Here is a 13,657-nt window from a genome sequence, read left to right as displayed (position 1 = left end):
CCGCGGGCTCAGGCAATCCACTCACCTCAGCCTCCCAAAGGCGCGGGATTACAGGCTGAGCCACCGAGCCTGGTTTATTTACAATGTTGTACAGTCATTGCTACTATTTAATTCCAGAACATTTCCATCAGCTTAAGAAGAAAATATGTACCCATTAAGCAGTCACTCCCTATTCCTTGCCTTCTCCTAGCCCTTGGCAACCAGGAATCTGCCTTCTGTCTACATGGATTTGCCTACTCTGGATACTTTATGTAAATGAAACTATAAAGTATGTGGCCCTTTGCATCTGGATCTTTCATTTAGGTTGGCAGTTTCAAGGTTCATTCATGTTGTAGCATACATTAGTATTTCATTTCTTTTCATGGCTGAATAATATTATATCATATGGATATATCACATTTTGTTTATTCTTTCATCAGCTGATGGACTTGTATTGTTGCCACTTTTTGGCTATGCTGAATAATGCTACTAGGAACATTAGTATGCAAGCTTTTGTGGAAACATGCTTCCAGTTCACTCAGATATATATCTTGGAGTGGAACTGCTGGGTCATAGGGTAACTCTGTTTTACATTTTGAGGAACTACCAGATTGTTCTTTAAAGTAGTAGCACCATTTTATATTTCTACCAGCTGTGTCTGAGGGTTCCAATTGCTCTATATCCCTACCAACACTTATTTTCCATTTTTAAATTAACACTGCAGTCTATTTAAAGTAGAAACGCAGGTAGAGAACCCTCACACCCTGCTCCTGTTTCCTTTCTAGTCCAATGGCTTCTTGGCAGTGTGAGCCCTGGCAAGTCATTTATCCTCTCCACATCCTAGGGTTCTCTTCTGTAAAATGAGAGTAATTATAATAATACCTACTTCAGAAGGGTGCCAGGAGAACTTAATGTGATAATTTATGGAAAACCTTAACACATAATAGATACTCAAGAAATGTTCATGTCCAAATTATGGGCTTTGCAGCAACTTGGATGGATTTGGAATCTCTCTTTTTTTTTTTTTAAAGTTGGAGTCTCACTCAGTCACCCAGACTGGAGTGCAGTGGCTGCTCCCGGCCACCGCAGCCTTGCCTGCTGGGCTCTGGCAATCCTTCCACCTCAGCCTTCTGAGTAGCCAGAATTACAGGCATGCGCTACCACATCCAGCTGATTTTTTTGATTTATTGTAGAGATGAAGTCTCGCTGCCCAGGCGGGTCTCGAACCCACGGGCTCAGGCAATCCACTCACCTCAGCCTCCCAAAGGCGCAGGATTAATCTCGCATACTCAGTGATCTATCACCGAAACAAAGAATTGAATAGCACATGTTCTCACTCATAAATGGACCCTGAACAGCTATTATAATACTACAAAAAAGGGATTTGAAGTTGAGGGACACTGCCAGGGGTGGGGCGGGGCACTTAACATCAACAAGGGTAACTGATCCTAATCCAGGCAAAGTGAGGTCCAGTGGGAGGCCCAAAACTTCACCTGCACCTAAACCACTTATGGAAGCAATCCTGACTTGCACCCCAGAACTTTAAAATTTAATTTAATTAAAAAAAATTAAATGTTCATGTCCTTTTTTTTTCACTTAAGAGTATATTAGGCATTTGTAAGCTCGGCAGACATTCTCTCCTGGATTAAGGTGTCAAGATAGAGAATCTTACAATGAGGAACTCTGGAATGAAAGGTTAAATAGTTATTTACCAACTAAACATTAGCAAACTTCCTTAATCATTAGCCAAGTTCGATCTTTAGCTGAAGCAGAGATATTTAACTGAGCATCTGTCTGGACATAACAGGATGTACAGGAAGCAACTGGCCGTCTACAATGGACACACTTAGCTAAGAAGACCAACAACTGACCATGTGAGTTCTGCTCACCAATCCTTACCCCTTCCTCTAGCCCCAAATATACTACATACACTTTAGGTAATGTCTAAGCTATAGCTTGCAACAGGCTCAGTTATAAAACTGAGCAGGGTTTTGTTGTCACCACGTATAGTGGCTAAACTGTCCCCCTAAAATATATGCTCAAGTTCTAATGCCTGGTATCTGTGAATGTGATTTTATTTGGAAATTGGGTCTTTACAGATGTAATCAAGTTAAGATCAGGGTGGGCCGTAAATCCAATGACTGGTATCCTTTTAAGGAGATGTACAGAGACACAGGCACATAAGAGAGAAGATAGCCATGTAAAAGAGAAGGCAGGAATTGGGTCAGTTACAAGCCTACAAACTCCAACAATTGCTGGGGATCATCAGAAGCTGGAAAGTTTCCCTGGAGTCCCTGGAGGTAGCACAGGCCTGATAATACCTTGATTTTGTACTTCTAGCTTCTAGAACTGTGAAAGAATTCCTCCCTCCCTCTCTCCATCCCTCCCTTCCTTCCTTCCTTCCTTTTTTAGCAAGTCGGAGTTTATTAGAAGACAGGAAAGTTCTTGTCAGCAAGAGGGGACCTGAAAGTTGGTTGCCCCATTTCTGTTGTTTTAAGCCATGTAACTTATGATACTTTGTTAAGGAAATCCTAGGAAACTAATACACCATATGATATTTTTGCTCAAAACTGAGCCAGCCTGCTTGGTTGAGATGTCAGGAGTGTGTCTCCTCTACCCTAATGACCAACAAAGGCACAATAGTATTTCTTGGTATCTCAAGCCTTTTCTTTTGTTTGCCTCATTTGTAACTATTTTCTTTCCATCATTTAAAAGCTGGTGCTACATCAGTGCTATAACTCTCATAGAGTCTCACTACCTCTGAGTAGATGCTGGTGGATTACAATGAGGAATCTGGTGGGTCAGTGGTTAGAACATGAGTCAGAGGGGTCAAGGCCCTGGATCCACACCCTATTCAGAACACTCTTTGCCCCTCACCAGCATCTCACAAACATGGTAGCTCAGAGAGAATATGGGTCAGGGCAAACCCAAAGGCAGGCCTGCAAATATAACTTAAAGAATATGGTCTCTTCTCAGTTGCATCACAACAAGGTATAAATCCCAAATGCCAAAAGAGAAAAACCAAAACACAAAAAACCAAATATTAAAAGGGCTTGGAAATTATATTAAAACAAGAGGATAACCTATTATGAAATGCTTAGACAACCTAGGAAAGATCCCCTTTCCAATTTTATATAGATACTAATATCAGTATTGGCATGGCATCTTTCCTAGGTTGTCTAAGCATTTCATAATAGTTCACAGAGCTTTGAATCATTAGGCATGACTGTAGCTAATCACTTGCTAAACATCTGTTCTTCCTTCTAGGAGGCAAGAGCTGAGTCTTCATGCTCTGCGCTAGATTCCCAGGGTCTGGTGCAGAAGTATTGCCGAGTGAATGAATGAATACATGGAAGGGAAGGTGGGTATTCTGGTCTAAGGGTTCTCATCTGTGGGCAGTGATGGGCACATGGCATACTCACTATCAAAGAGGATGATCCTGCCGTCACCACCACAGGGTTGGGTGTGATCTCCAAAGCAGACGCTGTTGCACTCGGTACTGGCTGCTTCCCCGTACTTCCAATAATCAGGATTGTTTCCACAGAAGCAAGCATAACCTGACTCCATCCCAGCAAACTGCCACAACAGAGAAGTAGCACATGGTATGATCAGGGTGTCAGGTGGCCTGAAGGAGCCTAGTGGGTCAGCCCCCAACCAGCAATCAACCTTATTGTCCCAGGTCACCCTTCCCCGGGACCTCTCCCTTATTCCAATCTTGTAACACATAGTTCCAAGCTGACCAGTAACTACGCATCACCAATGTGTTTCACTGTCAGTAAGCATACCTTTTATTTTTATTTTTTGTAGAAATGAGGTCTCACTATGTCACCCAGGCTGGTTCTGAACTCCTGGGCTCTAGCAATCCTCCCACCTCAGCCTTCCAAGGTGCTTGGGATTACAGGCATGAGCTACCATGCCCAGCTTGAGCATTCCTTTTTAGTGTCTGCATTTCTACCGTACTGTTAAGTTTTAAGGGGGAGAAAAACCTCATAAATTGAAACATGAATAATAACAGCTAAATGTTTTGTTGACTGTTTACTATGTGCCAGGTAGTAAGTGCTTTATAGCTAATCCTTAAAGCAAACTCATTATAGACCTCATTTAAAAATTCTAGTTTTAAAAATATTACCATTTAGTATTTTGGTATATAGGTCTATAAATTTTAACCCTTGTATAGCTTTGTGTAATGACCAGTACAATCAGGATACAGAACAGTTGCATCACCCCAAAAACTCTCCTTGTCCCATTGCTTTATAGCCACCCCATGATCCCTGGAAGCCACTGACCAATTTTCTATTACTGTAGTTTTGTCTTTTCCAGAAGGTCATATAAACAGAATCAACAATATATAACCTTTTGAGACTAGCTTCTTTCACTCAGCATAATATCTTTGAGGTCCATCCAAATTGGTATATGTATGAATAGTCTGCCTTTTCTTTTTTTAGAAGAGATGGAGTCTCTGTCATCCAGGCTGGAGCATAGTGACACAATCACAGCTCACTGTAGTCTCAGACCCCTGGGCTCAAGTGATCTCCCCACCTCAGCCTCCTGAGTCTCACTATGTTGACCAGACTGGTCTCGAACTTCTAGCCTCAAGTGATCTCCAGCCTCAGCCTTCCAAAGTGCTGGGATTACAGGCATGAGCTACTATGCCTTGCTGTTTACTTTTTTTCTGAGTTCGAGTCTCACTCCGTCGTCCAGGCTAGAGTGCAACGGCACACTCATGGCCACCCGAGAGTCAACTTGCTAGGCTCTGGTGATCCATTCATCTCAGCCTTCCAAGTAGCCAGAACTACAGGTGCGTACTACCACACCTAGCTAATTTTTTATTTATTGTAGAGACAAGGTCTCACCAAGTTGCCTAGGCTGGTCTCAAACATGCGGGCTCAGGCAATCCACTCACCTCGGCCTCCCAAAGTGCTGGGATTACAGGCATGAGCTACTAATGCCTTGCTGTTTACTTTTTTTCTGAGTTGGAGTCTCACTCCGTCGCCCAGGTTAGAGTGCAGTGGCACACTCATGGCCACCCCAGTTTTGTTTTTTTTTTAAATTGCTGAGCAGAGTACATTGTGTGGATGTACCACAATTCGTTCATCCACCTGGTAGTTTCTAGTTTTTTTCATGATTATGAATAGAACTGCTGTAAGCATTTATGTACTGATTTTTATGTGAATGTAAGTTTTCTTATTTATTTATTTATTTTTGAGTTGGAGTCTCACTCTGTCGCCCAGACTGGTGTGCAGTGGCCGCTCCCAGCCACCACAGCCTCGACCTGCTGGGCTCCGGCGATCCTTCCGCCTCAGCCTTACAAGTAGCTGGAACTACAGGCGTGTGCTATCACACCCAGCTAATTTTTGATTTATTGTAGAGATGAGGTCTCACCAAGTTGCCTAGGCAGGTCTCAAACCCGCGGGCTCAGGCAATCCACTCACGTCGGCCCTCCAAAGTGCTGGGATTACAGGCTGAGCCACCGAGCCCGGCCTGAATGTAAGTTTTCATTTCTCTAGAATAACAACCAGGAATGTGATTGCTGGGTCTTATGGTAAGTGTATGTTTAACTTTATAAAAAAAATTGCCACACTTTTCCAGAATGTCTCCCATTTTAGTTTCACAACAACAACATATCTTTGTCAGCACTTGTTATTGTCAATATATTTTATCTTAGTCATTTTAATATGTGTATGGTGGAATTTCATTGTGGTTTTAATTTGCATTACCTTAATGGTTAATGACATTGACTATTTTTCATGAGCTTATTTGCCATCTATATATCCTCTTTGGTTGAGTATCTGCTCAGGTCTTTTGCCACTTTTAAAAATTGCATTGTTTGTTTTTTTACCATTGTGTTTCTAGAGGTTTTTTGTTTGTTTGTTTTACACATCCTGGATACTAGTCTTTTGTTGCTTATATTATTTGCAAATATTTTCTTCCAGGTTACAGCTTGCTTTTTCATCTCCTTAAAAATATATTTCACAGAGTAAAAGTTTTTAATTTTGATGAAGTCCAAATTAAAATTATCCTTTTTTTATTTTTATGAATCATTCTTTTGGTGTCATGCCTTAAGAATTTTTTGCCTAAACCCAGGTCATATAGATTTTCTCTTGTGTTTTCTACTAAAAGTTTTAGTTCTTCATTATAAAGTTAGATCTAGGATCCACCATGAATTTAGAATGCAGTCTTTTGTGTTTACATTCTTTCAATTAATATAATGCTTTGGAGATTCATCCATGTTGTTTTATTAGTATATCTTAACATATCTTTTCTTCTGATTGCTGAGTACTATTCTACAGTATGAATATTCTATAATTTCCTTATTCATTCATCAGTTAATGGACTTTTAGATTATTTACAGTTTGGAACTATGATGAATAATGCTGCTGTGAACATTCATGTATAAGCCTTTGTGTGAACACAGACTTTTATCTACCTTGGGCAAATATCCAGGTGTGAGATTGCTAAATTGTAAGGTAGGTGCATATTTAATTCTATAAGAAACTTCAAGAGCTTTCTCCAAAGAGGCTATCCATCTCAGATTCCTACCAGCAGGCTAGGAGTTGCTCCACATCCTCATCCATCCTTAGGATCTTCAGTGTCTTTAACTTTAGTCATTCTGGGTGTGTGATGGCACCTCACTGTGGTTTTAATTTATACTTCCCTGATAACTAGTGATGATGAGTATTTTTTCGTGTGTTTATTGGTCAACATTATATTTTTGGGGGTGAAATGTATGTTCAAATCTTTTGCCCATTTCAAAACTGGGTGTGTTATATTATTGATGATAAGAGTTCTTGATATATTCTATATAAAATTCCTTTATCAGATATATATTTTAGCAACCACTTTCTTCCAGTCTGTGGCTTGCCTTTTCATTTTCTTAACTCATTTTTTGGAAGATAAGTTTTTTTGTTTTTTAATTTAAGTGTATACTTATTTGCTTAATATCTGTTTCCCAATAGACTGTGAACTTCATGAGAAGGGAAGGTTTGTCTCCTCTTCCTCCGAAGATACGTTTTTAATATTGATAAGCCCAATTTACCAACTTTTTCTTTTATGGTTTGTCTTTTTAGTGTTCCATTTAAGAAATATTTGTTTAACCAAATATTGTAAGATTTTCTATGTGTATTTTTCTAAAAGCATAATAGTTTTAGCTCTTCTAAAAATTGAAATGTAATTCACATAATATTCACCATTCTTTTTTTTTTGAGTTGGAGTCTCACTCGGTCGCCCAGACTGGAGTGCAGTGGCCACTCCCGGCCACCGCAGCCTCGACCTGCTGGGCTCCGGCGATCCTTCCACCTCAGCCTTCCGAGTAGCCAGAATTACAGGAGCGCGCTACCACACCCAGCTGATTTTTTGATTTATTGTAGAGATGAGGTCTCGCTGCCCAGGCGGGTCTCAAACCCACGGGCTCAGGCAATCCACTCACCTCAGCCTCCCAAAGGTGCGGGATTACAGGCTGAGCCACCGAGCCCGGCCAATATTCACCATTCTTAAGTGTATATTTCAGTGGTTGTTAGTATCCTCACTGTGTTGTGCAACCACTACCACTATTTAATTCTAGAACATTCATCACCCTGCAAAGAAACCCTGTACTGATTAGCAACGAGTCCTAATTCCTCCTGTCTCCCACCTTTTGGCAACCACTAACCTACTTTCTGCTTCTATCGATTTGTCTATTCTAGATACTTCATATAAATGGAATCATACAATATGATGAGCCTTTTGTGTCTGGCTTATTTTACTTAGTGCTTATTTTTAGTTATCTCAGCAAAATACAATTATATCTTTATTTTTTTCTATAGTTACATAGGCACAGAGCCATTACCTTGAACCTCTGACTCCGACAGAAACTGATACAGGTTTGTATGGTGAGTTTGTTAGACGTTTTACTGGTGCCAGTTAGAGGAGGTGGGTTTCCATGATCCTTGTAGCAGCCTAGGTTTCCAGGCACTAGAGAAAAAAACAACAAAAGAATTTCACAACATCTGGCTGTGAAACACCAAGAAGGAAAAGCGATTTATGCCAGGTACTTTCATCTCGGCCAATATTTCCACTCCTGAGGTACAAACAAATGACAAGCAACCAGCTTTAAAACAGCAGCCTTAGTGTCCTCTGATAAATTTCATGTTTTTGTATTATTTTGAAGAGTATGTGAGACCTAAGTCCATCTTTAACCCTAAGGCATGTGTTTACCTATTCAATATTGATAGGATTTAGTATAGAGAGAGCTAGGAACAATATCCTAAAAACAGAGAAGCTACAATCCATAAATTATGTTTCAGAGTTGTTAGAAGGCAGAAAAAGCCCAATATCCTATACCATGTGGCTAAACCCCTCGCCCCTTGAAAAACATAAGTAGGTTTTCCCCATGGGCTTTAGTTGAATATATTAGTGTCCTATTGCTGCTGAAACAAATTATCAAAAACCTAGTGGCTTAAAATAACATAAATTTATTATCTTTCTGTTCTGGAGGTCAGAAGTACTAAGTGGGTCTTCTGGGGCTAAAATTGACGTGTCAGCTGAACTGAATTTCTCTTGGAGGCTCAAGGGGAGGGCCTTTTCAACCTCTTGCAAGCTGTCCATATTCCTCGGCTTGTAGCCGCACCATTCTGCTCTCTGATTGTCATCACCTTTCTTTCCCTCCCTCTGCTTCCATTGTCATACTGCCTTCCTGACTCAGCTGCTTCTGCCTCTCTAAGGACCTTGTGATTACATCGGTCCAACCTGGGTGATCCAGGATAATCCATCTAAAAATCCTTAACTTAATCACATCTGCAAAGCTTCTTATGCTATCTACGGTAACATACTCATAGATTTTGGGGATTACATGTAGACATCTTTGGAGGGCCATTATTCAGCCTACCACACTGAGCCTATTAGTGTTTCACAACCACACATCAGATAGTTTGGTCCGGTAGAAAAAGCTATAGCTGGCTGAGAATAAAGAAATCTAAATATATGTACCAACTGTGGTAGGTGGTTTTCAAAGAGGAATCTCAATGATGCTACCACTGTGATTTAAGAAATTTACATTTGATCTCTGTCCTGGTTTCTGGCACAGAGTTATTAACTCTCTTAGAATTTTCTGGGTGATTGAAGCACCTTTTATTCTAATGAGGCAAGTCTTGGTGGGTTCCTGGATAGCTTCAGGATGGAAGCTGGTCACAAAAAATATGAAACATTAGAAGCGTGGAACTTTCAGTCCTACACCCAGTCATCCATCGTCCAGGGAAGAAAGAGAGGCTAAAAATTGAGTTAATAATCAGTAATGCCTATGTGATAAAGCCCATAAAAAAAATCCCTAGAAGATAGGTTTGGGCTTCCCAAAGGCGCCTGTAATCCCGCGCCTTTGGGAAGCTTCCAGGCTGGTCAACACATATGTGCTAGGTATGACTCACTCCACAAGAACAGAAGCTCCTGTGTTTGGGACCTTTCTGGACCTCACCCTATGTACTTTGTTATCTGTCTGTTCATCTGTATCCTTTATTATATCTTTTATAATAAACTGGTACATATGCTTCCCTGAGTTATGTGAGCTGTTATAGTAAATTACTGAACCTGAGGAGATCATTACGGGAACCCCTGATTTGCAGCTAGATGGGACAGAAGCATGGGTACACTTGGAGGACCCACTACTTTCAGTTGGGTTCCAAAGTGGTGGGCAGTCTTGTGGGACTGAGTCCTTAATCTGTGTAGGACACCCGAGTGGTGTCTGGAGAGTTGGAGAATTTACTGGTTTGGGAAAAACTCATACATCTGATGTCAGAATAAAAGCGTTTGAAGATACAGAAAAAACTGATTTTTTCCCAACCCCCCATTCATCTGTTGATGCCTGAATCCCCAATATGAAGATATTTGGAGGTGGGGCCCCTAGGAGGTAATTAGTTTAGATGAGGTCATGAGGGCTGAACCCCCATGATGAGATGACTGCCCTTAAAGAGGAAGAGACCAGCCAGGCTCAGTGGCTCAGCCTGTAATCCCGCGCCTTTGGGAGGCTGAGGTGAGTGGATTACCTGAGCAACTTGGCGAGACCTCATCTCTACAATAAATCAAAAATCAGCCGGGCATGGTAGCACGTGCCTGTAATTCCGGCTACATGGAAGGCTGAGGCAGAAGGATCGCTGGAGCCCAGCAGGTCGAGGCTGCGGTGGCGGGGAGCGGCTACTGCACTCCAGTCTGGGTGACAGAGTGAGACTCCAAATCAAAAAAAAAAAAAAAGAGGAAGAGACCAGAGCCCTCTTCCTCTCTGCCATGTGAGGAAATAGCAGGAAAGCAGCTGTCAGCAAACAAGGAAGAGGGTGCCTCACCAGGCACTGAGTCTGCTGACATCTTGACCCTGGACTTCCCAGTTTCTAGAACTGTGAGAAATAATGTCTGTTGTCCAAGCCACCCACTCTATGGTATTCTGTTACAGAAGCCTGACTATTTAAGAAGATCTCTCCTCCTGGTATTTACTCCCTTGTGTAATCTCCTCCCCTTAAGCGTGGACTGGACTGCTGACTTGCTACTGACCCACAGAAAGTAGCAAAATTGATGGAATGTCACTTCTGTGATTAGGCTACAAGAGATTATGACTTCACCTTCCTAGCAGACTCTCTATTGCCTCCTTACCTTGTATACTTATATGATGTAACATGCCATGTCAGAGGCCATGTAGTAAGGAACTGAGGATGGCCTTCAGCCAACATCCAGCAAGAAACTGAGAATTTTAGTCAAACAGTCCACAAACAGCTAACTCATAACTAACTACTATACAAGGTTGGAGTTGATCTTTCCCTAGTCAAGCCTTCAGATGAGACTCTAGTCCTGGCAGAATCTTGGTTGCAGCTTTGTGAGAGGCCTTGAAGCAGAGGATCTTGCCAAGTCCTGACCCACAAAATGTGTGAGACAATAAATGTGTGTTGTTTTGAGTCACTAAATTTTGGGGTAATTTGTTACACAGCAATAGATAACTAATATGGCTTATAATACATACTAAATTATGTTTATTGAATGAAGGAATAAATTCATTGTGGATCAGAGAGAAATCGATTTCTGTGGACCTTAGTTTTCCATCTGTATTATCAAGTTATAAATCATTCCACTACCAGTTGAAGTCATTTCTCATTCTCCATTTGTTTCTCATGATTTATATAACTGAAGATATAGCAAGACATGAATGAGGTCTGGTCCCAGAAGCCCTTCTAGGTCAACTGAGAGTTATAATCCAATTCCAAAGTGACAGTCATACAGACTCTCAGAGAGCGATTTTCCCTTTATGTTTAAGACTGGAAAACAGCATTGTCCCCTTTAATAGGCTTCATATCCACATTAGTCTTTTGAGCTTATAAAAATAAATGCTTGTATTTGTGTGTATGCACACACATACACTTTTAAAAATTTCTCCCACCATTTAACAAGCTCATTTTAAATTGGCAAGAAGTACCTCTGTTAACCCAAAGACTCACCCTTCCCCCTCTAAGTCAAGTGGTTACCTTTCTCTCTTGCGTCACACATGGTTCAAATATAACAAATGTGCCTCACCACACAAAAGTTAAAATGCATCCTTCAGAAACAAACCAAATCTCTATAGTAGCAAATGTAAACAGAAAAGCTCTAGGCAGTAGGAGTCCAGTGTTTGGTGAGGGCCCAGCTTGGAAATGTCTGGGTTTTAGGGTTTAAACAACTACAGGAATTCAAGCATCTCTAGTCAGGTGCGTATGATATAAACTGAATTTGTGAAAGGGACTTTGCACATGGAAACCTGGCCCTTAATGGGCCTTAATAAGAACTACTTGATCATGATCACCATGGTCATTTACTCTGATTTTTATCTTATTTATTCCATCACGCTTACAAGTAAGCCTGTTATTATGTATTAGTTTACAGAGAACCCAAGGCATATAATCATGTTAAGGTCAGACATAAACAAGGCCATGGGTTGCATTAATGCAGTTGAAACCTATAAGCTTTATTCACAACAATAGGTGAGCAAATTCAGGCAGCTTGTGTTCCAGTGAGACAGTGAGGTCTTGAAGCATACCATGAGGTGGATCACTGGGAATCAGATTACAGCCTGCTGCTGCTCTAATCTGTCTGAACATCAGTGGCCTGAGTATCATCCTTGCCCCCGACTCAATCACTTGTCAATTGTGACACTGTCAATTCAACCTCCTAAAATATCACACACATCTGTCCATGCTTCTCTATCCATGCTGCCACCTCCACTTTTTGGGCCTCTGTCTCCTCCCACTTAGACCACTGCATCAGACCCCCTATTCTAGGCGTTCCCTCCTCTAATCTAGTTAGTAAATGGCAATCAGAATAATCTTTACAGTACATTCCAGGCAAAAGCCTGAGGCAAGAAAGACATTGGCCTTTGCAGGAACAAGTGAGCGTGACCAGTGACAGAGAAAGAGAAAAGCAGCAGCAGCTGGGGAGGTAAGTGGAGCCCTGTCTAAAACCCTCAAAGCTCTTTGGCTGCCCCCACAGATGAAGTCCAAACTTTCTCATGTGGTATACAAGGCCCTGCCCCATCTGTGCTACTACCTGTCCACCAACCTGACCTCTCTCTCTCCCCTTTGGTTCACATTCTATAAGAATACCAAACTGTTTATTTGTAAGTTTCCCAGCTTCCTGGTCTCTGGTTTTTTGTTGTTGTTTTTGAGTCAGGGTCTTACTCTGTTGCCCATACTGGAATACAGTGGAACAATCACAGCTCACTGCAGCCTTGAACTCCTGGGCTCAAGCAATCCTCTTTCCTTGGTCTCTCAAGTAGCTGGGATTACAGGTGCATGCCACCACACTTGGCTAATTTTTTGATTTTTTTGTAGAGATGAGGTCTGACTATGTTACCCAGGCTGGTATCAAACTCCTGGGTGCAAGCAATCTTCCTGCCTTGGCCTTTCAAAGAGCTAGGATTACAAGGGTGAGCCTGGCCTCTGGATTTTGCACATGCCACTCCTTCTGCTTAGAATACTCTTCCCTTCTGAAGATTTTGGCCTGGGCATCATTTCCCCTGGGAAGCCTGGATGGCCCTCCCATCCTCCCTACTCCCATTCCCACAAAAAATAGGGTTATGTGCTCCCCTGCTGTATAATCCTAAAGCAATCTATGCTGAGTTTGATTCTAAACATCTGTTTACTTGTCTTTCTTCCTGATTAACCATGTCCAACTTAAGGGCAGAACTGTATCATCCACACACCACTGTAATCCCAGGATCTGGAATGGTGCCAGTAACACAGCAGGAGCTCTAGGACTGTGTGCTGAATGAAGAAGCTCATCCTGTGTCACCCACTGAAATCACAGAATGAGTGGGTAAAGGTACTTCTTAGGCAGCAGTGAATGAACAAGATGAGTAGAAGTGAAAAGAAGAGTTGATCTGCATAATGATATCCACTTAAAGCTAGCAACTATTGGTGTTGACTGTCTTCTTTGGCTATCTAGAAGCATCAAACTGAGTTTTCTATAATTCTTATTTTTTGTTTTTGTTTGTTCATTTGTTTTTGAATCAGGATCTCACTCTGTTACCCAGGCTGGAGTATAGTGGCATGACCATGGCTCACCACTGCCTCCACCTCCTGAGGTCAGGCAATCCTTTTGCCTCGCCTCTCAAGTAGCTGGGACTATAAGCGCACACCACCATGCCTGGTTTATTTTTTAAATTTTTTGTAGAGACAAGGTGTTGCCATGTTGTCTA

General features: G+C 41.5%; 1 protein-coding gene across 1 annotated transcript in view; it reads right to left on the bottom strand.

Moving 5' to 3' along the window:
• The window catches only part of KREMEN1 (kringle containing transmembrane protein 1), a 50,354-nt gene that overhangs the window by 14,156 nt on the left and 22,541 nt on the right, over window positions 1–13,657 (bottom strand). Inside the window, exons 4-5 of the mRNA XM_021719044.1 lie at window positions 7,805–7,929; window positions 3,402–3,555 (exon numbers count right to left, since the gene is read on the bottom strand). Coding sequence (XP_021574719.1) covers window positions 3,402–3,555; window positions 7,805–7,929 — 279 coding nt within the window. The remainder of the gene's footprint in view (window positions 1–3,401; window positions 3,556–7,804; window positions 7,930–13,657) is intronic.

Source organism: Carlito syrichta, unplaced genomic scaffold, assembly GCF_000164805.1.
Source record: "Carlito syrichta isolate Samal-C Ts95f unplaced genomic scaffold, Tarsius_syrichta-2.0.1 Scaffold314095, whole genome shotgun sequence".
NCBI lineage: Eukaryota > Metazoa > Chordata > Mammalia > Primates > Tarsiidae > Carlito > Carlito syrichta.
The sequence above is the reverse complement of the archived record's forward strand: the minus strand, read 5'-3'. Positions and strand labels throughout refer to the sequence as shown.